This window comes from Bactrocera oleae, chromosome 6 (assembly GCF_042242935.1).
Source record: "Bactrocera oleae isolate idBacOlea1 chromosome 6, idBacOlea1, whole genome shotgun sequence".
Taxonomy (NCBI): Eukaryota; Metazoa; Arthropoda; class Insecta; order Diptera; family Tephritidae; genus Bactrocera; species Bactrocera oleae.
The window spans coordinates 63,876,845-63,901,906 of NC_091540.1; the positions used below are offsets into that span (position 1 = coordinate 63,876,845).

The 25,062-nt window shown below is 34.3% G+C and overlaps 2 protein-coding genes across 7 annotated transcripts; both read left to right on the forward strand.

The window, feature by feature from the left end:
• The first annotated feature begins 50 nt into the window (after nucleotides 1–50).
• Rab26 (RAS oncogene family member Rab26) lies at nucleotides 51–24,673 on the forward strand. Of its 6 annotated transcripts, none has more exons than XM_070112050.1 (7): nucleotides 51–3,715; nucleotides 4,131–4,241; nucleotides 20,455–20,565; nucleotides 23,314–23,422; nucleotides 23,494–23,604; nucleotides 24,178–24,322; nucleotides 24,434–24,673. In XM_070112050.1, exons 1-7 carry the CDS (start codon nucleotides 3,338–3,340, stop codon nucleotides 24,546–24,548), a joined length of 1,080 nt encoding a protein of 359 aa, XP_069968151.1. In that variant the 5' UTR covers nucleotides 51–3,337; the 3' UTR covers nucleotides 24,549–24,673. The 6 variants fall into 6 exon arrangements, 5 of the variants coding, with proteins under 5 accessions (XP_069968151.1, XP_014095298.1, XP_069968148.1 ...); XM_070112047.1 differs by lacking the exons at nucleotides 51–3,715; nucleotides 4,131–4,241 and adding exons at nucleotides 6,667–7,310; nucleotides 18,808–19,743; XM_014239823.3 differs by lacking the exon at nucleotides 20,455–20,565 and having other exon boundaries at nucleotides 65–3,715.
• LOC106621105 (spermine oxidase) lies at nucleotides 15,039–17,128 on the forward strand. Its single transcript, XM_070112043.1, has one exon. It carries the CDS (start codon nucleotides 15,054–15,056, stop codon nucleotides 16,908–16,910), a length of 1,857 nt encoding a protein of 618 aa, XP_069968144.1. The 5' UTR covers nucleotides 15,039–15,053; the 3' UTR covers nucleotides 16,911–17,128.
• Nucleotides 24,674–25,062: the final 389 nt, after the last annotated feature.

The window sequence follows — 25,062 nt, forward strand, 5'->3', positions numbered from 1 at the left end:
ACTTTCAAACACATTAATCTACACAGAAATAACTGTAAATGTGGAGAGGGTGGTAGCGTAGGAAGTATCACGCACTTCGTGTCCTATCGTCCTACGAGCTTTTACGATTTTTTTCTCTCTGTTTTCACGTAAATACTCTGGTCTATATAAAACGTCATTACTAACAGGCTTACAGCCAAATGTTTTCGTACGAAATGCCAGTACACTTTTGTGCGGTGGATGAAAAGTTTATAATCACGGCGTAACAACAAATAATGTAGACGTAAAACGAAATTAAGTCTAACTACATACATACATATGTATATATGAATGTAAAAAAGAGTTGTCACGCGAATACACACACTCATAGAAATGCAAAATTATTAGAAACCTATTTTACAAATCGCACCAAACTGCCGGAAATCAATGTGAAAAAATCGAAATGTTAAGAAATATCACTAAAATGAAGGATACATGCAATTACTACTTATGTTATCAGTGAATTCGTGGATTTCGTACAAGATATGGGTTGACTTACATATACTAATAATAAGTACTTGTATGTATGTGGGTCGTGAACTTGCAAAGGACATACACATCGGTATTACACGGCGCGTGGGTGGCACAGTGTACAAACAAAGGCCGCAAAAACTGGAGCAGCAGTAGAAAAATAAGTATAACGGGGTATATATAATAAAAGTAACTTTCCATTGCAAGTGCAGCGACAATGCAATGGAAGTGGTGTAATTGCAATTACGTTGTGACATCTTTGAGACCAAAAGTCGCCATTGACTGAAGTTGCGTTTAAATATGAGCAGCTTATGCTACTATGCATACTATGTACTACGAAACATGAATCACGTGAAGAATAAAAGCATAAAGCAAATAATCCTCCCAAATTGACTGTGATAAAATGAAAAAGGGATATGCGTAAAAAATTAAATTGATATATGTATAAAACTAGAAACTGTGTAAACGGGAGAAAAATGTTAAATATTAAAAATATAATTTACAAATAGGAGTAATATAAATGCATACCCAATGTATCAAAGCTTTAAAATTCAATTATAATCAGATAAATCGCTATTTATGTATATCAAAATGGAGCGGACAAGTCGTGATAGACCGTGTGGGTGGGTAGCAATTGCGCTGAGCAAGGAATGGAGTGACAAATAAATCATGTACTGAAAATCTCTGTCGTCACATGCTTATATCTATAAGTTGAAAGCTTTAGCAAAGAGGAGTAGATAACAAAGGAGCATGTAACTACACTTAATCTAGTAGTTATCGGAGTGCTTTAGATGTAAACAAAACACCAATTTATTATTAACTAAACAATTAAAATAATTTTTATATTTATTAATATATAATAAGTATTAGCGTAAATTTCTTTGAAATACTTGTTATGCCGCAATCCGTATAATACATATAAGTAAAGTCCTAACATGCCACAACAAATAAAACTATAATATGAAGATAATCATGTGACTGGTGTTTTTACTACGAAAACGTCGAATAACAAAAATACGATAACAAAATAACAGACTGCAAGTTTATAATAAAAAATAAACTATAAATACAAATACATATGTAAATATATAAGTACAACGTGTTTAATAATTGAAAAATCAAATCGCACTGTATTAATTAATTAGCCAACAATTAACCGACGACTTTACTTTGCAGTAGTTTATGTAGCATATTTAAGTTATGTATGTACATATATGAAAACAAAAATATATATATACAAATAGGGTTAAACAAACTACAACGGCATCAACGCAAACAGAAACTGCTTTAAAAAGTCAAACAGTAGATGAATAATGGAAAATTGTTAAATTATGGACTTGGGTGTGTAAAATCGATTTCCAAAGATTTGTTAAAAAATAAGCTCGAAAAAAATAACAATTATAAACAGCAGCTAAAAAATAAACACTAATTGTAATTACATTAAAGTAATTATAAGAAAGAAGAATTTATATACATACAATATTGTCTTTAATACGCAGTTAATATAAAATATTAGGGAATTTAATGTGTAGTTTGAAGATATTAAATCAATACGCGGAAATAGTAGAAATTTAAAGAAGAATCATATACATACATACATACATATATAGTGTCGTGCATACGAAATATACAAACTTGTTGAAAATATAGACAATTATATACCAGTATAAGCATAAGTGTGTGTAACAACGATTTATAATTCTACACCTATAAATACATATAGAACAATTATATATGCTACGTTAACGAGTTTAAATAATAATATAATCGTATATGAAAGATTACCAATGGCCACGTATTTAATTAAATAATAGTATCGATTGTCACTAAAACTTCGAAAATTTAATTAGCGCATAGTAAAATTTAATGATAAATAGCAACAACGTAACTCGTGCAAATAAAAACAAACATACTCACATACAAAAATACAAAACTTCAGTTATAACAAACAATAAGAATAGAAATATTGCCAAAACCACCGCCACTACTCCGATATTGCTTAGAATCGGACAGGAAAGACATATAGACAATCAAAATCCAAATACAGAAACGTCATAGCCTAACATATGGTCATACCGATTACATTTACCACATGACGAGCGGCAAATGCTCCCCAAAGCATACCCTTAGCTGCTTAAATAAGTTGTGAAGCAAGCCCACGTAAACACCAATACTTGGAAAACAAACACTTTTGCTACAAAAACAAAAAATCAGGGAAAGTGTATAAACAAAACTGAAGTGTTGCGTTGTTCGGTAAAAAAAAGTGGATGTTTGCGAGAGAATAACGAAAGAGGCCACTGATAGCAATTGTGATTTGAATAAAACAGTGATAACTGTAAAAACACCACCCCCATTTTTGTTCAACTAACTGTTAACTAACAGCTAAGCGACTATTATTATATACTTGTAAAATACATTTCTGTTTAACGTTATCAGAAATTGAAAGCACGAGAAAACGGAACTTTACAAAAGCTTTAAAACTCCTATTAGCTTTTATTTGACTAAGCATTTACTACTACAGCACTTTGAAAACTGTGCACAAAAAGCTAATTCTATTGTTGTTACGAAGAAAACCTGTTGCTCAAAGTATAACTAGAAATTACCGTTGAGTATTAAATAGTATCCCACCAACACCCGTTTAAACAAGTCGTATAAATAAGTAGTTAATGTGAAACACCAAAAATATTAAAACAAAAATTATTTAAATAACGTAATATTCGTGTGATGCCTATCCCCAACACTCCTTCCCAACAAGCATCCTTTCACTACTACTACTTCGCTTTATATTTCGCGCACTACAAGACTCGAATGTTATAAGCCACGTGTGTGTCTAGTGTATTTATTGAATATGTCCCATATACCCGACGATGCCAGCAGTATGAGTGACGACGTTTTCGAAGATCCCGAGACCACGCAACGCCGCATCGAGGATACGGCACGCTATCGCGCCAACTATACAACCAGCGGCAGCGGTTTTGGTGGCGGTGGTAGTAGTGGTATCGGTTCCAGTCTTGGCGGCAGCAGCAGCAATGCTTTCAGCACCGGCTATCCAGGCTATCGTCCACCAGTTAAAGCATTACAAATGTATGCACTTGAAGACGCCGTTTTTCATGGTGATGGTGATGACGATGAATACGAAGATGGTTGGCGTTCCTATCGTTACGATGAAGTAGGCATGTACTGTCAACCGCCGCAGCCTCCGTTCGATGACACGATCAATCATAAGGTAATATTTTCGATTAAACGAATTACACAAACACAATTATTAGTTATGTACCTATATTTTATCCTTCTGGGTGAGTTTTATAATCGGCAATGCAATTTCGACCGAGAACGCAATGGTGCGACAGTCATTTCCTTGATTCACAGGTCCAAATACTAAGTTAAGTCCACTCCTTCGAGATTGGAAAGAAGGTCTTCATATTCCTCTGATAATATATTTAATAACTGTCAGGGCACCCATTCGGCCGTCATTTATTCACATCGATAAATACTTCTAGAGCTCCTCTTTATTTCACTTCCAATTACTCACGATTCAATTAACTATAACAAAAAAATATATATAATAATATAAGGTTATTGTTTATGTAATATTATTTAGAAAGTAAATACTTCAAATCTTTTTCATTTCATATTTTTAGACAATATTACTTGGCGATTCCGGTGTTGGTAAAACATCATTCCTGGTAAAGTACAATACGGGCGAGTTTCGTTTAGGTTCCTTTTCTGCGACAGTCGGCATTGCTTTAACGGTAAGTGAAAATAATTATTATCCCTTGATAGTTGCATACCTTTCTAACTGAGTTAGGGTACTATTTCACATGTAACATATGATCAAATATTACCCGGACTGACAAATAGGCTATATATCCATGTATATTAATACAAATCTTTATTATCGCCTTTGAAATACTTGTAGGCTCCTGAGCCAATAAAAGCATGCCAACGTTAAATCCGATATTCCATGCTATAACACATGTATCTCATAGCCTCGGCGTATTCATAAACCCACGGCTGCCATCTTTACTCGGCGTCAGGTTCAGGTGTTTTGGTATGAGTCTAGCATTGATACGCTTCATCAAATATATTAACTTAAATGTCTTGAGTCCATCTATAAGAGCTGTTGAGATCCTCTGTTATCTTTCTGATGCCAACACAATGGTTTTCCAACACGGTTTTTTTAACTTTTTTATATTATCATCATTAGCGGGTACGAGAACATACCGTGGCACAAATACTTCTGTTCCTGATAAAGTAGACTCGCCAAAATACTTTTGCAACATTTTCAATGATTCCATAGCCATATGTTTTATTGGAAACACAAAATTTAAAGCAAACTCATTAAATTTTTTGTTTTCCATCGTAAAAATCACCAGGCAAACATTTCTAATTATAGACATATGGAGATCAAATTTCACCCGAACATATAAATGGGTTGTACCAATCTAGGAGAACAGCTTTTATAGCTTTGATTTCGCCCGTAGCATAAATGCACCAGTCCGGCTCATATTTGATCAAATCTACATATAGATTAGATATTACTAGCAATTTAGTAAAACTACTTAACCTCTAGTGCTTTTGTTGGCTAGGTAGAACAAAGAGAGCTTTAAAAAGTAAAAATATTTATTTACAAAATTAATTATCTGTAATATCCGGTGTAACCTTGTTAGCAATAGCATAGAAAAGTAATTGAATGAAATCTTCTTTTCCGTCTCGGTTACAAAAGAAAGCAACTAATAAGCATATATGTATGTATAATAGTTAATTTTCTGTATTAAACACTGCTGGAGACATTCACCACTAAAAAAAGATTTTATCTAACTTAATATTTAAACTAAACCTAAAACTCACAATTAGCCTTGTGATATTATTATTATATTACTATTATTATCATTTAACGTGGGAATTCAATAACAAAAAAAAATTTTATAACATTACTCATCACTAAAATTAATCTTTTACTAAGGCTGTGTCAGTATTTAAATAAGTGGTCTAATTATGCATTATTTAAACGTGCATATTTGCTTCTGCTGCCAGTAACTCCATATTTTTGACTTGCGCTTATACTAACCGCATTTGCCATTTTAAATTAGTTATTTTAGCATAGGACCACGAATAGTACAGACAAACAGAAATATATGTTCCGCATATGTTTGCAAGCATTTGCCAACCACGCCATCGCGCATCACTCATACGCCATGGCGCACTCTAAGTAATGTATGTTTGTATGGTGCTGTCCTACTTGAGGTCAGCCGTTTCAAAATTGGCTTCTGGCAGTTTATGTGAATAAACCAATTATAACGAGGTTTTTGTGTAGTGAATTCACTTTATTATAACCTTCTAAATTTGGTGACAGACTTAAACTTTCAATAGTTTTATTAAAACCATTGTGTAGCTTGTCGATTGTTAGAATTAATATAGAGTGAAATTTATACATATAACATAATTAGTAATATATCGATATAAATTATTAAAAATAAATTGTGTTATCTGATCATGATGGAGTTGGAGTAAAAGGACGTAGATTTAAGAAAAAGATTTACTATAGTATTATTCAAAGTATTGCCTATCTGGAGCTACAACTTTTTCCCATCTGTCTGTTTTTTTTAATCACCACAAAATATGAGGCTGGCAATCCTGCGTTGTAAGAGAGCAATCAGCTGATATATAGGTTCATAATACCGTTCTACAATAGGCATCGGTCACTAACTGAAGCCTAAGTACGTAGTCCATGTTCCGTTAGCGACATCGTGTGATTGATGTCTTTTTGAATACAATTGCGGACAGTTTTAACAATTGAAATCCAACAGAAAAAGAAATTACACCTAAAAATCATTTCTTGAATAGGATGAATGAGAGCAAAAGAAGGCTATAAGCACATATGTATTAATACAAATTCGTTTGAATGTATAAAGTATTATATCGCAATAAGTGTTATGTACCATATATCAAATTCTCAGAAATGCAAATAAAAACCATGAAAATCCAACATTGTATACAGACCAACATCTTGCTGGTATATTAGACTCTTATCAACATGTTGCGCACCAGTTAGACAACATAACAACACTGCCGCATGTTGGCTACCGCCTGCTGCCATCACGATTAATGGCTTCAATGCGGCAACACAGCATGCGCTGATTTCAGTTTTCTGCGCATTTCCTGCCCATACGGTCCACTCCGTCTAGACAGATGCCAGCGGTATGCTTGTACACTTGTGTGCAGTACAGTGATTCTTGCACACGGAAATTAATTGTTGACCACATTGAGGGACACAAAGTGTAAGTGCATGTGTGCAAATAGCATAGTATGCAGACATACATCTATACATATTTAAGTATATGTATGTAAATAGCGATATTAGCGCTTGAAGAAAATACTGTGATTCGTGTGTTTATGTACTCGGCCATGCCTACATGCACGGACAATTCGTTCTAAGCGTGGTTCATAATTCGCACAGTGCGCCAATTTTTCACCTGCTGCTGCATTATTACAACAACAGTACCAACAACACGCATACGAGGCCATAGCACCCACTACAATTGGAACGACGCAACTCCGCTGCTGCTGCTACAACAGTCGCCATTGACATTGAATTTCGTTTCAGTTAATTTAAACGCTTGCTGCATTCCGCTGTGATCAGTCGGTGCTGTCGAGGAGTGTCGTGAGTGAATGTGTGAAAGGGTGCAAAAAGTTTTTGTTAAATCAAATAAAAAATTTTGAAAACTTTTAAATTTAATTTAATTCGGTATTTATTTCAAAAGTGCTGCTGCAAATTTAAATTAAAGCAATAATTTTGTTTCTGTTCACGCTTGAAAAAGGTAATAGCCACGTATATTTAAGTCCTGGAACTAGATGTTGGTTGAAAATATAGTAAAATTCACATCAAAACTTAAGCGTATTTCGCACAAGTTGTGCACAAGTGAAACGTTAAACAAGTATTACAGGTGAATTATGACAGTTTTCGCGTCCAAGCATTTGCGCTAATTATAAATAAATATTTAAAAAAGTTAAAGTTGAGTTGAAGAAATGCTATTTATTTAAAAGACGCATTTTTACCCGCTACCTTCGCAAAATATGTATAGAAATGCAGACGAGTCTGTATTTATTTACACCAATATTCACACTCTTACTTTTAACTCATATTTATATGTGTGAATTGGTGCTTACAATTTTTTTTAGCGGTTTAGCCTAGCTTCTCATTCTTTTTGTGGTACACATTTCTTGTTTCTTGCCAAATGTAGAGCGCTACAAGTTTTAAGTCACTTTCGCCGTCGATTTCTTTTTTATAATTTTATTTCAGATAATATTACCAACGGAGACAACATATTGCTTATGGTAAGCAGTAATTAACAGGAATACTACAAAGAATATAAAAATTAATAGAAGATTTTCTCACGGCACTCAGTTTTTTTTTATTTTATTTTTTCTGTTAATTAATGTTAATTTAAATTCAACGACTTCAATTCGCAAAAAAAACGCAGAAAAAACGTTAACGAAAGTTATAATAGTCTTCACAGCTGCATTTCTGATAGCATAAAAGGGTATATAAATATCATTATCTTGATTTTGATTAGTCAGTTTTAGTAGTAGCTACAAGTACATGCCATAGTGGTTCAAACAATATACTCGGAGATTGTAGCGCTGACTTAAAAAAATAGTATATACCGAATTTTGTGAAGTTATCTTATTAAATAAAAAGTTTTCCATACATGAAAACCATTTTGGTCGGTCAATTTATATGCAAGCTTTGCAATAAAAAAAAATTTATTAGGATAGCGTAGCGCTGCCTTGAATAAAAATCTTTGCAAAGTTTCGAGAAGAAATATTTTCAAGTAAAAAAGTTTCCTACCCAAGAATTTTATTTTGTTCGATCAGTTTATTTGACAACTAAACTACGTGTACAAAATTTGAGACCGATATCTCAAAAACTGAGCGGCTAACATAGTTCAGGTATATACCCACAAACGGATGTCTAAATGGGCTCAGCTCATCACGCTGATCATTTATATACGAGTATATGTACAATTTATAGTGTCTTCGACGTTTGCTTCAAGGTACTACAAACTTTATGGCAAATTTAATATACCCTATTCAGGGTATCAAAAAGGAAACTTATATGTATATAAAAAGGAAGTCCCCCTCTTTGTAAAATTCGTTCTTGTTTGAACTCACATTTTACTATTATTTTGCTTGATAGATAATTCCATAAAACAGCATTTGATTTGGTCTTTGAATGTTCAAAAACAAATTACGCCATTTTATTCTATAGAAATTGGCGATAAATAATTTTATAAAAAATGTATTATTCCTATAATGCTTATTATAAAAAATAAGCCTGTAATATTTCTTTCTAGAAGCAGGAAAGTGAGACCAGCATTGGTAATGCTCTCTCAGTTCATCTTTTCCGGTTAATATACATATATTCTTTTCACTAATATTATAGATTTTTGCTTCTATTAGAACAATGAATATTATTTTATTCTTAAGATTCTCGTTAATAGGCTTAAAAATATGCCACTATACCTATTATTGGAGATTCAATATTGCCCGTTGGTATAGATAAATTAATTAGATTAGTAAAAATAAAAACAAAATATTTTCTTCAATATCAAATTTTTCGAACGCAACTGAAAAATTATACCAAACATTTCCTTCCTATCCTTGTCTCTTAATAAACAAATTCCCTTTGGCGAAAGGTAAAAATATCATGAATCATAAAAAAATTATCAATGAATGAAAGAACATGTTATATAAAGATTTACTCACCCAATTTGAATATTTAAAATATGATGATATGATATGTGTTCAAAGCTGTCGGTAAAGAATCTTACTACAATAAACGTATACTTCATTACATACAGTTCATACATAAAATTTCTTATTTGTCGAACAGCCCTCGTATTAAAAGTGGGGTAAATTTGGAAATAAACAGCGCACAATCGAATATATTATATCATATTATACATATTAGAAAATATGGCATCTACCTTTGTATGGTTTTATTTTACAACATCAAAAGTGATTAAAATTTGACCAAGTTATAATGATTTTTTTTTTCAATCATCAACTTGTCTGAAGGTCAACGCAAACTTTTGAAATTAAAAGAGCAAGGACAAAATCTGAAATTAGGGTGGTTTTATTTTTAATTTATAATTTCATAACACATATACTCATATACATTATATTCATCAAACGATCAATATCAAGGTAAAGACCTCTTTATACACTTCTATGCTATAAGAAATGCACCTGTGAAGAGTATTATCGCTTCGGTGCAGCTGAAGTTAGCGTTTTTGCTTATTTTTGATAAGAAATTTTTTCTTTGATATCTAAACGTATCCGTCCTATTATTATATTTCTTCCATACTCGTTATTATGAAAACTTGAAAACCGTTTATAATTACGTAAAGCAGTAATAAATATGTATGTACGTACTCGTATGTGCATACTTCAATTCACCTGAGCACATGAATTATTTGCGTACTGTCGAAGGCCGCTGAAATGTGATGCCGCAAAAATCGATAATGTACACAACTTATTAATATGTACTCGACTTCATGCAGTACAGATAAGGAAATGGGATGCGGGCAGACGGCAAGAGGGGGAGTTGTGGTTATTGGTTACTACAGCAAATTTGAATATTATCAAAGCCAAAGCGTTTGGCGTGACACACATACATAGATTTACTTGCTTGCAGAGGCGCCCCCACAAGTACACAGAATGTTGAAAAGGCACAAAAGATGTGGGAAAACTTATTGAAAATTTAAAATTATTGTACATTTAAGCAAACGCATGCACACAGTTGGCTATAAATAAAATATGACAATGACATAATAGTATGTGTACCAAATCTTAACAGTTGTGAACAGTACCCTTACTTCCGGTAGCACTGTTAAAAATATTGAAATAAATTGCAAACGTTTGCCTTCAGGGTGGCTTCAGGTTTGCCTTTGCTTACGCATCTATAGACACGTGTAGAAGATAATAGCAACTCCGATTATTATATTTTTTTTGTTATAATAGCCTTCGTTGGGCTTAGGTGATGAGTATGAAGAAATTGTACGCTCAAGCGGAAAAGCTTTGAAAGCATTTTTTCTGGAAAATGGGTAGATTTATTTGTTATCTCGCCTAAAGAAACGTTTCAACAGTCAGGGTGGGTAAAAAATACGAATATTTTTTTCTCGTACTGGTACTGGTACTCTGAAAAATATGTAGGTTCTTAGAAACCTTATTTTTGTAGAGCAGTAAATTCCCTACAAGACTGTGAGCTTTGCAATTTAAAATGATGAGTGCAGAGACCGTAATGATTATAAGTTTTATTTTAAAAACCACTTAATAATGATTATGGATTGACTTTTATCATTTTCTTCACCGATAATGATTAATTTTGATTAATTTTACAATAAATCATAATTAATTATTATTTTTGAGCAAACACATAAAAAATAAAAAGTAATCATTATTTTTGAGAAAAAAAAAATATAAAAATTATTTATATATTTTTATTTATTTTTGATTTTAATTTTTATTTTTTTATTTATTTTTGCTCAAAATAAAACTCACTTTTGATCACAGGTTCCTTACGATGTGTTTTGTTAACTTTGTTGCATGCTATTAGCTAAAGTATATTTTTCTTTTCTCTTTTACGAATAAAGCAAAAATTTGGAAAGAAATAAATATTTCAATGAACTCGTTGCAGCTACAATCGTATTTGCCGACAGAATTTACTTTTTGAACAACTTTCATGTTTAGGATGCGATAGCGATGAAATTTGCAATATTCATGAAAACCAGGGCATACAAGTATATGCTGTGTGTGAAATTTCACCCTAGTTCAATAATTTCACTTGAATGCTATTTTAGGAGGGGCGTGGCAAAGCCATAACATAAATTTGATCCTTGAGATGTGTTCCAAGGGTCCTGTAACGAAGTTAGCAAAAACCTTCATAAGAAACTTGTGATCCAAAAATGGATTTCATATTGAGCAAAACAAAAATAAAAATCACAAATTATGATTATACGACATATTTTTTCAAATAGTTGAACCCAACTTTTCAGAGTACCAAGCGAAAAAAAAATCTTTTTTTTTCACCCACCCTTATACATACATATGTATATGCAGATACATACATACTTGTAAACATAGCTTTTATCTTTGTATAAGTATTAAAAAGACATGCAATAGATTGTTGTTATTGTAAGTACAGTTGATTTATAATTGTTGAGTATTATATATTATATAACAAATCTTCTTATGTGGAACTGCTTCGCTTCAAAGTCAATAAAAAAAACACGTAAGGAAGGGCTAAGTTCGGATGTAATCGAACATTTTATACTCTCGCAAAGTCAAATGGTATACTCGTTTGAGATTTCTTTGTGGATTGGCTGATATTTTCGGTAGAAGGTCAACTATAGCATTGGGGTCCACATATTTAATACTTAGGGGCTTGAACAGTTCGATTTAGACAATTTTTGGTCACAAGGTGGCATACTTTAAACGTATTATTCACGCAAAGTTTTACCCCGATATAATCATTGTTGCTTGATATGCATAGTGGAAAGTGAAAGAATCAGATGGAATTGAAAATGGTGTCATATGGAAAATAGGCGTGGTTGTAATCCGATTTCGCCCATTTTCGCACTGTAACATAGAAATATGAAAAGAACGTTATGCACCGAATTTGGTTGAAATCGGTTAAGCAGATTCCAAGATATGGGTTTTCACCTAAAAGTGGGCTGTGCCACGCCCACTGTCTAATTCTGAACGCGGTTCCTATAAAATAATCTCATACCATCCCAGAGATAAAATTTAATGTCTCTGGCGTGTTTAGTGCTTGATTTATCGCGCTTTTAGTAGTTTTTAACAGTACCGTTATATGGGGAGTGGGCGGAGTTGCCACCAGATTTCAACTATTTTCACACCGTCAATAGAAGTGCTAAAAACATTTGCTTCTAGTGAATTTTGTTATTATAGCATTAGCGGTTTAGGAGATATACACATTAAACCTATTAGAGGCGGGACCACACCCACTTTTAAAAAAAAATTTTAACTGCAGATGCCCCTCCCTAATGTAATCCTGTGTACCAAATAACAGTCTTGTATCCAAGTTTCATAAAGATATCTCAATTTTTACTGAAGTTACAGCTTGCACGGACGGACGGACGGACAGACAGTCACCCGGATTTCAACTCGTCTCTTCATCCTGATCATTTATATATATATAATCCTATATCTAACTCGATTAGTTTTAGATGATACAAACAACCGTTAGATGAACAAAACTATTATACTCTGTAGCAACAGGTTGCGAGAGTATAAAAACAATAAAAAACGTTAACTTCGGCTGCACCGACGTTATAATACCCTTCACAGGGGCATTTATTATAACATAAGAGGGTATAAAAACCTCTTTATCTTGATTTTCATAGGTCATATAATCGTCCGATCTGAAAAATATTTTCGGAGATTGTAGCGTGGCCTATGACAATAATATATGCCAAATTTAGTGTTGATATCTTGTCAAATAAAAAAAATCTTCCAAACAATAACTTGATTTTGATCGGTCAGTTCGTATGGCAGCTATATCCTATAATGATCCGATATCAGCGATTTCAGCATGATGCAGATGTTCTGCTTCTTGCAGAAAAAATTACGTGTGCAACACTTCAGACCGATATCTCAAAAACTAAAGGACTAGCTTGTGTATGAACAGACAGACATTGATAAATCCACCCCGCTTCATCACGCTAAAAAAAATTTTTATTCCCCGCTGACTCTAAATTTACATACAATTAAAAATGATCCCTAATCCCTGTTTTTTTTTGTTTATTTGAAATAAATTGAACTCAACTTATTAAAACTTTTGGCATAATTATCTCCTCTCACTCTCATTCGCACAGTTAGAGTCCATATTTCTTGGAATATACAGTACAGTATGATTTGCTTAAGGCCATTAAAAATTAATTAATTTTCCTAACCTGCAGACAAACAAACGCACGAATATATGTATATAGCTATGGATTCTGTAATATAATAGTAATTATTACGTATTTGCTAGAAACGAGAGAGAGAGAGAGAAGCAGCAGAATTACCAAGTACAAGTACTATATAACAGTAAGACTTGTTAAATTGCAGAAAATTACTGTATTAGAAAATGTAATTGTATTCAAGGGCAGAGTAAGTCCTGTGTGATGATCGTCTTTCACTTCAACTCAGGCTCTTTATTATCTATTATATATAAGTACATGGATTGTCATTGTCTTCGGTAAATTTAATTCTTATTGAAAGCTTTTTTATATAATAACGGTAGGCTGAAAATATAAGATTTTTTTTATTCATGGACGTTGGCAGGCTGAGAGAAAACTAGATGGTTCTAGGGACTACTGCAAATTTTTATGTCGGGATTCTTCCCGTATTTTAGATAGTGAGCTTTGGAAGTATCTGGCAAATGGAGTGACCTACAAAATTTAAGCGCACTGCGGATGGCGAATGTGTTTTTTTTAATTTTTAATTTCTAGCATAGCTCCGGTATACTCTCCCCCATCAAATGGATGAATGCAATGTCTTCAACAGAGTTATTTTCCAGGCGGAAGCCTCTCTTTTCAAAACAAGCCCTGTTGATTTTAAAAACATACCTGTTTGAAAACGACTACAATATTAAGTTCATTAGACTATCGTTAGTTCTTCTTGAAGTTTTAAACGCCTTCAATCTTCAGTCTTTTTCATGACTCGGAAAGTTTTTTAGAGTTAGTGTGGGTTGATGTAGGGGCACTTAAACATAAAAGTATATTTTTTCTAGTTTTCATTTTACGTATTTTTATCTACAATACAAAATCATCCGTACTAAAGTAGCATCAATTTTTCTGAAGCTATTAAAAAATCTCCACTAAATCAGGCGTTTCTCACACTGTAGAGCATTTCGCAGTCATTTGGTCTTTTCCTACTTAGTCAAACTTTGTCAAACTTACTGGTACGTGCCTGCTCAATACACAAAATTTTTTGGTGTTGGCCGTAACACTTCTAACAACTACACTATGGTGGATGCACTACTTTTTACCTAAAAGTTATAAGTACGTCTTGTATTATATGTCAAGAGTCTGAAAATGTATAGTTTAGTTACATATGTTATTTTGAATAGTGATAAATATGTATATGTTTTATTTCAAAAATGCAATCGAGAGACAACCGGGTCACTCCGCCGTTCTCAGTGGTTTTTGGAACTTCGTGAAATCAGCTGTTATTATTAAATTTACTGCAAACTCTATGTCGGTGTCCTTTTTGAGTCTTGCAAATATTGCGGCACTGTGGGAACCAAGCCTAAATATACATACAATGTTCCAATAAAGTCTTCGTACAGCACCTAGTTAAAAGTTTATTGATAAAATCAGCCACACGTTGCAAAAGTTTTTAAATTTTTTAATAAATATTTGTTTATGACACATTTTATTTTATATAAATTGAAAAATAAACCCTGTATGTATAAATATTCATTGTCAAACAAAGAGTAAAGAAACATATGTAAATATAAACCACACATTTTAAGAAGCAAATATATTTCAATTATGACACACATACGCTGGTGCATTCGTCAGTTGGCGAATATTCAATGCACTCGCGTCGAATGGCCAACGCTCTCACACAAGCTCATGAGTGCTATCTCCACCACTATCGGCACTCTCAGTCCGATTAGCACTACAGCTGGTGGTGGTTGTTGCTACGACAATGACCAAGTGACGGTGCCAATAGTCAGTTGTTCAGTAAGCGCCGATTTTTTAAGACGTGTGTGTGACAATACGCTTGCTCATCGCACAACTATCCGAAATAATAGAGTGTGCAAAGAGATAGTTTTATACGGTTTGGGTACGACAATACAAAACAAAAAGAAAATGAATAACGACACCGACAAAAACATGAATATTTGCCAGCTGCCAGAAGCTTTATCAACAACAACAAGCGGACAAGAGACAACAAAGGTGAAACCAATGAAATCAGTGCGTATTGTAATTATTGGCGCCGGCTCTGCTGGTATAGCTGCAGCCACAAAGCTCTTACAGTCGGGATTCGAAAATGTTCTGTTGCTGGAGGCTGAAAATCGTTATGGTGGACGCGTACATACAATATCTTTTGCGGACAATGTCGTCGATTTGGGTGCACAATGGTGTCACGGTGAAAAGGGTAATGTCATCTTTGAGACGGTGCGCGATTTGGATATGCTACAGCCAACAGGTGACATATACGATGACTACAAATGCGTGCGTTCCAACAAGGAACTACTATCCGAAACAGTCGAAAATACGCTAAAGTCGGTCGCCTTTAATTTGACACCCGCACGTCAGGAGGGCTTGAAGGGTTTCGAAGGTTCCTTAGGCACATATCTTACAGAGGCATTTTGGCGCGATTTACAACAGTCACCGGAGATTGATAAGACTGTGGCGCGTGAATTTTTCGAAAACTACAAAAAATTCGAAAGTTCAATAGAAGCCTCAGATCACCTTTTCGAAGTTTCCGGCGTAGGTCATCTCGAATATTGGGTATGTGAAGGAGATCTACTGCTAAACTGGAAAGATAAAGGCTTTCGCAGTTTTCTGCGCTTACTAATGAAGGCGGAGAAGGATGAAGCAGCTGCGAACGATATGGGACTGCTAAACAAACGCATACAATTCAATGCGCGCGTTCAAAACATTGAATGGCAAACGAAAAGCGGTGATGTGCGCATACGCCTTTGGAACGGTGAATTAATCGACGCGGATCATGTCATCTGCACCGTATCATTGGGTGTGCTCAAAGAAAACCATAAAGAAATGTTTACACCTGCGCTACCGCCTGCTAAATGCCGCGCCATTGACGGCCTCAAATTGGGCACAGTCGACAAATTTTTCCTAGAATTTGCTGAACCTTTCGCACCAGTCGATTGGTCGGGCTTCGCTTTTCTTTGGCGCGACGAAGACTTGGCGGAGCTGCGTAACTCTGAGTACTTTTGGTTGGAGAGCGTTTTTGGCTTTTATCGTGTCTCCTGCCAGCCGCGCATACTCCAAGGTTGGATAATTGGACCACATGCGCGTCACATGGAAACTCTCCCCGAAGCTGAGGTACTTAAGGCATTGCTTTGGCTCTTCAAGAAATTCTTCACATTTGAAGTGCCGCCACCGTTGAGATTTCTACGCACACGCTGGTACACTAATCCCAATTTCCGCGGTAGTTACACATTCCGTTCCGTGTATGCCGACGAGCTGCGTACAGGTGGTTGGGATATAGCCGCACCGCTTACTGCTGCCACAGACGGTAAACCGTTGTTACAATTCGCTGGCGAAGCGACGCATACACATTTCTACTCGACAGTACACGGCGCGGTGGAGAGTGGTTGGCGGGAAGCGCAGCGCTTGATTACCTACTATCTGCGACGCACTTCACAACTATGAACAGCGTTGCGAAGGCGGATGTCATGGCAATATTACGAAAATCTACGGCGATAGCTTAATGAGTAGAAAAGATTATGTGCATAATTTGCTCACTATCTTGTTTTGTTTTATTATACGATGTACAAGTATGTGTGCCAGAGAAGCTGATAAAATACTGCACTTGTGTAGCTATTTGATATTGAAAATAAAATAAGTACTAAGTTAATAAGTACCTATTATATTACTGTTTTTTTTTTTTACGGCTACATTACTTTGAGTCCATTATCTACGGAGCGGTAGTCGCTTTTACTTGTTGAACATTCTCCAAAAATTAAAAAGATAAACCAAAGTTAGAAAAATGCTGAGTCGTATATCTGGTACAAGTTAGATATAAGTTATACATATCAAAGTGATCCGGACGGCCAGGCGAGTTGAGTTCCGAATGTCTATCCATTCGTCTGTCCGTGCAATTGACAAATTAAGTAAAAATTGAGATATCGTGATGAAACTTGGTACACAACTTACTAAGTAGATTGGTGGAATCAGACCTTTAACACGCCCACAAAGTGCCGTTAATCGCATAAAGCCCTATAACTAAGCCGCAAAATAAGATTTAAAATTTTAGTTTGGTCTAGGGCATTGTTGAATGGAGCAGCATCGGTGACTCAACATTTTTTTAAGTGGACGCGACCCGCCACCTATTAGTTTTAAAGTACATATTTCATATACCACTAAAGTTAAAACTACTAAACTTGCTGAAAACTAGTTCTTGCTCTTCCTCATACACTATGAAAATGGATTATAACATTGCCGACCCCTCATATCACAGTTATGTTGTAACTACTTAACGATAACTCACTAACTAAGTACGTCAGAAGCATTAAATTTCACACCAGAGATGCTGCATAGTGTACAGTGGGCGTGGCACCACCCACTTTTGGATAAAACTTCATATCTCAGAAACTACCAAACCAATTTCAGCCAAAGTTAATGATTTTGATTTTATTGATTTGATTTGAAAATGGAGGAAGTCGGACTACAACTACGCATTTTTCTCATATGTCAAAATTTAAATTCCATCTTATTCTTTACAGTATATAAATAAAGCATCAATGTAGTTAGCAAAATAAGTCTTTGAACCTATAGTGTATTCAAGGTTGAAAATCTTTTAATTTCTTTATCAAAAAGTTACCGAAATCAGACTATAAAAGGGGACTGTTAAATGTCAAGGCCCCAGATACTGAATTAGTTGACTTCTGTGAATAAAACTGGCTTTATACCGAAAAAGTCGATCAATCTATGAGATATATTATTGAAACTCTCTATTTTCATGATTGTATGCTCCTGTGTCAAAAATTAATAAAATTGAGCCAATACCTGCCACTTAGATTTTTGAACTTTCATTATACCATATATATCGATCAGTATGTAAATTATTTTAATGAAATTCAATTCTTTTTAATAACGGTGTGTCCTCTGTACTGCTCTTTTGACTTTTTGGCACAGTTCAACTATCGCTTTAGCCTAGAACTAGTTTCCGACTACGATATGCAATTTTTTTTTTTGTTAATAGCGACTGATCTTTGTTTAACTTATGCAAAAGTCGAAGTACGTGTATACTATGACAGAGCCTCTCATAAAATCAGATAGTTCCTCGTAGTTGACTAAAAACTTGTAGATCCCTCCTCCACCGAACAACATCAAGAAGCACAGCAAAAAATCTAACATTTGACTTTCTGCATAGAATGAAGTTTTATTTGCTAGAACGCGACGTTACTATTTTCGAAATTTTCTTACTATATACATATTCCCAACCAACATCTAGTACGAATCTATATATAACCAAATACAAGAATAGAGTACAATACAGAAAAGTTAACTGATGTATATACAAAAAAATATTACAATTAAAATATAGATCACCAAACCAACTCAAAGCCCAAAAAAGTTAATATATAGATTAAAACAAACGAGAACAACAAAACGAGCACAACAAACTCAAACCTTCGCCGATTAATTCAATTTCTAGTCATCAATCACATCGTCTCCTTAGTACAAACAAACAATGCGTCGTACATCAAGTGTGTGCCGCGTCAGTCATCCCACTTCCCATCCCACATCTATACCAGCAGGCAGCTCATCAACTGCCACAAAAATGCCAATAAATAAACGCGCACAAAGCGATGACACTGATCCGCATGACAGCGCTGACATACCGCGGCGTGAGTCCCTGCACAAGCCCACATGGCAATACAATATCCCCGGGCAGTCACAACCGAGCACAGATGCCACGAATGCGCCCAGCAAAAGCATAAATGTCACATCAGACTCAGACGATGAAGATGATGAGTATCTGCGGCGCCCAAGTATCGTTAAACATCATCACTACTATCAGGAGAAGGAAGTGCAGCAGCAGTTGCAGTTACCCACGAAACCGTTACAACAATTGCGACGTACCAGTCTACATGGCGGCGTTTGTTTCAAAAGCACCAAGAATAGCGGTAACACAAAAATTGCGCGACACCACACCATAGCAAGCGCTGATTTAAAACCGACTGCCGACAGTAATTTAACTGCGCGACGCAGGAGTAGTTTGACACATTCGACACAGTCATTCGGATCGATGATGCACAATACTGGGGAACTATCAAGGACTGGCAATGCTCACGATACAACTGCTGCATGCCACAACTTTTCCAGATCTATGGATGGTGCAACATTTTGTAGACAGGCTGGGCGTGCTTTAATGCAAATGGTTTCGTTGGGTACACAGCCAAATGTCCAAGCGGCGCCGACAACTAGCAACGTCAAGACCTATGCTATAGGTGAGGAGGAATACGACATTATGGGAAAGGTGATGTCAATGAATCCTGTTTTTTGCTTATATTTTCGTATTCTATATAAATTTTAAGGTGATTATTACCACTTTTCTGATAACGGCTTAGAAACTAGTTTGGCCAGTAAAGCCATTAAGCGAAAATTCTCTACTCATTACTTACATGAGTCAGTTAAGAAAACGATTACGCCTCATATTCATATTAAATATCTTAAGTATCCAAAATTATTTTTATATTTTGTTGAATCATATATTGTTTCGTCATCCTATGATCCCCAAAGGATCTTACTGCAGAAACATTTATTTTCAAAAAAAAAGTGTAGCGATCTATATATTATATTATATAAGTTATTGAATATCGTCTTATATAATATTGTGTATAAAAAACTGCTTGTTTTCCTAATTGCTTTTACTTTGAATTTCTATTAAAACGTAGACCTTCCTAAGTGTGTCAAACCTCTACACTATATACCTATGATATGAATTAAAATAAACTATTATTCAGCTTTTAAGAGCTTTTGGGTCAAAGTGAGTCTGTTTTTGAAAGAAATTTATATTCTTTTCACCTACCTGAGAGCTACACATAAAATATTGTGACTTTGAGAAACTTGAAGTCTTGCTCGTGCCTTTAGCTTCACCACCACCTTTGACTTTCTACAAGCACTTTAAAAATTCAACACTTATTTTGTATGGTCTTCATTTTACCCTCCGTTAATTGCTGCTCTGTAGGTTATTATGTTGGGCGACTCTGGTGTTGGAAAAACTTGTCTCCTGATTCGATTTTATGATGGAAAATACATGCCACACTACTATATAACTACAGTAGGCATTGATTATCGGGTAAGAAACGGCTCTGGCAACTGTCATCAGGGCTGGTGTGAAATGGACAAAACTGTTGCACGCGTGTCTTTCTTAACTTTGGTGTACGTACCTATTTGTTTGTTCTCCTTTCAACGCGTATGTATATATGTTCTAATTTTAATATACAATAGTAAATATTATTAGCCTGTCATGATATGATATTTATAAGCAATTGTATAAATGTTAAAATGAATCACTAAAAAATGGTGGAATACACTGAATGACAATCGCAGACTTAAGCTTACTCCATATGAGTAAATATAAATTATGCCTCACATTATCGTCACTGTCAATTTCTGAATATGTACAATGAGAATTTATTTTCAATTGGATTTTTTTTATATATCATAAAACACAGATTGTATGATTCAGGTTACTCATACGACGTGTGTTCGTGTTTGCCGAATAATTCGAGTTCTAACATTTAATTTTAAATTTATATTGGTTAAATGCCACTTGCAATTTCACATACCATCTAATCAAATATGACCCGGACTGACAAAAAGCCCAACATATTCACATATATTAATACAAATATTTATTATCGCCAACAAATTTGGCGCCTGAGCCAACATAAGCATGCCAATGCCTTCTCCAACATTTCATATACTTGTTGCAAGCCTCGATTTTGATTTTTTCGGTTCCGGCTTATTTTTTGAGCGCCATTGGTTTTGGTTTTGAAGTTATATTCTTAAACCCACGTCTCGTCACCAGTAATGATGCGTTTGATAAATGTAGCGTTTCCAGCTACGTTGTCAAGCATCTCATTTACGATCTCTACTCGACGTCGTGTTTGCAAAAGATTCAGGTCTTTTGGTACAAGTCTAGCATTGACTTGCTGCATACTCAAAATATAAACCAAAGTGTATTGAGTCGATCCATAAGAGATCTTGAAATGTAATTGATGTTATCGTCATTAACAGAGGTGTATGGACGATTCGCATGAGGCAAGTTTTCGATGACTTCAAGAGCTTAACTGAATGCTTTGTGCCACTTACGTACTTGTGTTCGTTATAAAGTAGACTTTCCAATACACTTATGCAAAATTGTCAACGATTTCGTAGTTGTGATAACATTGAAAACAAAAAATTTCAAGCAAACTCGTGGTTCAAAATTTTTTTCCATATTAAAAACCGCATCTTCGCGTCGTAAAAAAACAGCTGCTAAACACACACTAATTGACATATGCAGATCAATTTTCACAAAAACATAAAAAACGTTATACCAATGTAGGCAAAAAATATTTATCGATTCGGATTGCGTGCACAGCCAAATGAATCCGTCTGGGTCAAATTTGATCAAATAGTATAAAAAGAGGATTTTAGCAGAATTTTTTATCTCATGGAAGGAGACCTTGTATGGGAAGCTAGTAAAAAAAAATGATTTAGCATAAAATAAGATGGATCAATAATATGCTAATCGCTTGAATGATTTCATTTTCTTTTATATTAAAAACTCAAAGTTCTTATATAGTGTTTATATTTTCTTCAATTAACATCCCTTAAATATAACTAACAGTCCCGGGTAGTTTGTAAAAGTTGTATTCCTCTTTTCGTGCTGTTTTATGTCTTTTGTGATATAGTTTGTTTATTAAAATTAAAATAAATTGCAACCTGTTGAAATATTCCTATCATTTAAGTATACAAATGAGGGTGATCCGATAAGTACTTAGCCTGCAAGAAGCGATGCTCAAAGTTCTTTGACCTGTTTGATAAATATAATACATATTCTGGAGTTCTGAAAAGTAGATCTTACTAGCGAATAAAATTTCTGTACGGCGAGTCACTTTTTCAAGTTCTTTTTACAAAACAGACGCAAAGGGCAAAATCTAAATAACACGGTGGCCCCGTATTGTCATGGTAGAATACTTTTTCTTTTCAAATTAGACGTTTTTTTGGCAACTCTGTGTCGAATCGGCGTTTACTGTCCAATTCTTAACAGTCGCCATCAAAGAAGAAGAGTAGCGATTTGACTAGTTTTCCATTTTTATCAAAAATTAAATTAAATTTCTTTTGACAACAGCTATATACGAGAATGTTGGATACGATAGCCAAACCAGCGATTAAACTGAGTACTTATCGGACCACTTTCGTATATAACCTGTTAGAAAAAAACATAACATAAAACAACATAAATCCTTCGCAGAGGACTAATAATTTGAAAATTCTCTGCTATAGTATCAACTTATATTTAGACGTATTACTACTTAAAATTTATATAATATTATAAGTAGTTAATATATAACATTCCAGTAAGTGTTCTATGGATTTACATATACCATCTGATCACATTTGACCCGACCTGACAAAAAAAAAGGTTCACGCATTTTAATATAAATCTTTATAATAAAAAATTAAAAATTAAATTATCGATTCGGTTTGGGCGCGCAGTTTGAAGGGACAGTCCGAGTCAAAATTGATCAGCTGGTAAATACAAGGTGTGAATGTCGTATATATAATTATCGTATGCTTTAAATTGTAATTAAAACAAAGTGCTATTTAATGGCATGTATGTGAGTCCCATGTTTACTACTAACGTTTGCGTTTACGTTTATAAATACTGATTTTGTTTGCCAACCCTCTATTCAATACCATGTATACCTCCAGCAGTGTTTACTACAAATAGCATAAATTATATGTATTTTTAATATAAGCAAATAATATATACGTTTAAGTATAACTGTACACGCCTAAGTTTTTTATCTATACACATTTTTGCAATTATTAGAACAAAGTTGTGGTTGTGGATGGCACACGCGTCAAATTGCAAATTTGGGACACAGCTGGTCAGGAGCGTTTTCGCAGCGTCACACATACCTATTATCGCGATGCCCACGGTAAGTTGAAAGGATTATAAAAATTCAAGAGATTTTTTAGTGTCTTTTTTTTAATATTTTACTTTTCGTAGCACTTCTACTTTTATATGACGTCACCAATAAAACCACTTACGACAACATTCGCGCTTGGCTGGGCGAGATCAGAGATTATACTCAGGACGATGTTGTGATTGTGCTTATTGGTTTGTATTCAAATACATACATATACAATACACTGTTTTATTTAATTTCAATTTAGCCAGGCAGAAATATACATGTATAGATATAGGGTGCTTATTTTGGGGGTTTCATTTCTGTAAAAACTTAATTTATAAGATACTTTTTCTACCCATATGGACTGACAAAAAAACTACATTTTCAAGTATTTTAACACAAATTCTTATTATCGCCTACAAAATCAGAAGCCTGGGCCAATTTGATACAAGTCTAGCATAGATAGTCGATCCATAAGATATGTTCGGACCCTCACACGAACATAGAATAAATTACACCAATCTAGGCTAGGGAAAAGCTTATATTCGATATGGATCAGTCCATTTGAAAATTCAGATAGGTGTATGTAGTATAGTACCTAAGGTCTAAAACCAAAAAATATTAAAATAATGGCTGTAACACGATTTCAAGACACCTCGCCCGCCCCATATACCATATTAGCAAAATTATTAGTCTTAAAAATTTCAAAATTGTTATCAATTGTGAACTCGTAAGTCTAAATAATTTAAAATATATTATAAAAAAATTTGGATGCAATAAAGGTAACAAGGCGGACTGTAGCAATAGTGAACGACAAGTGAAACGTGAGGATGGCGAACGTCTAGCACGTGAGCACAATGTCCCCTTTATGGAAACATCAGCAAAAACAGGATTGAATGTAGAACTTGCTTTCTCCGCTGTGGCTAGGTGAGTTGTACAAATAAATGAAGTAGTTCAGATATTTAAGAGCTTAAACTAATTGATAACATCAGTTCATTCGACAAATTTAGAACAAAAAAATTTTTTTTTAATTTCCAGGCAATTGAAGTGTCGCGGCACCTTCAATGGCGATGATGGCAAATTCAATGTTCACGAATACGTACGCGATAATACACAAGCACGCACAATGTGTGCACAGTGCAAATCGATGTAGACATAGTAGAACTGGGAATTATCACAAATACACCCATACATAATTACTTGCCAAAAAAAATTATAAATTTGAAAAAAAACACTGAAACAATTAAATGTATAAACTAATATTCAAAGCTTTATAAACCGTCTTTTAAATTTGTGGGCTCAATCTGATATATCACAAATCATCTCTTAATTATAATAGACCTAGAATATTTTCCGTTGTCATTACGTTTGAAATTAAAATTAGTTTGTAGATAAGATCGTGTCGGAACTTATTTGCTACGAAATAGAGGGAATCCGGAAATTAAACAATTATTAGCAGAATTATTTGTATTTCAACAGAGAACGTATATTATATGATATGATTTAAACGGCTACAGCATACAACAACAACAACAAATTTAATTGGCAGAAAAAATATGGCTGCTTTTGTATGATTCGTTCACATCGAGGCGGCGCAAAGCAAAGCTAACCAAAATGTTGGGCAACTTTCATCTTTTTACGCTTTTCCAAGCAACAGTCGCCATTTT

Excerpts from the sequence above, each read along its gene's own strand:
- Rab26 (XM_070112047.1), top strand. The coding sequence starts at position 18,955 with ATGCGTCGTACATCAAGTGTGTGCCGCGTCAGTCATCCCACTTCCCAT. Across the intron at positions 23,423-23,493 it reads CTATTATCGCGATGCCCACG|CACTTCTACTTTTATATGAC; the intron begins GTAAGTTGAAAG and ends TACTTTTCGTAG. Across the intron at positions 24,323-24,433 it reads GCTTTCTCCGCTGTGGCTAG|GCAATTGAAGTGTCGCGGCA; the intron begins GTGAGTTGTACA and ends TTTAATTTCCAG.
- LOC106621105 (XM_070112043.1), top strand. The coding sequence starts at position 15,054 with ATGACACACATACGCTGGTGCATTCGTCAGTTGGCGAATATTCAATGC.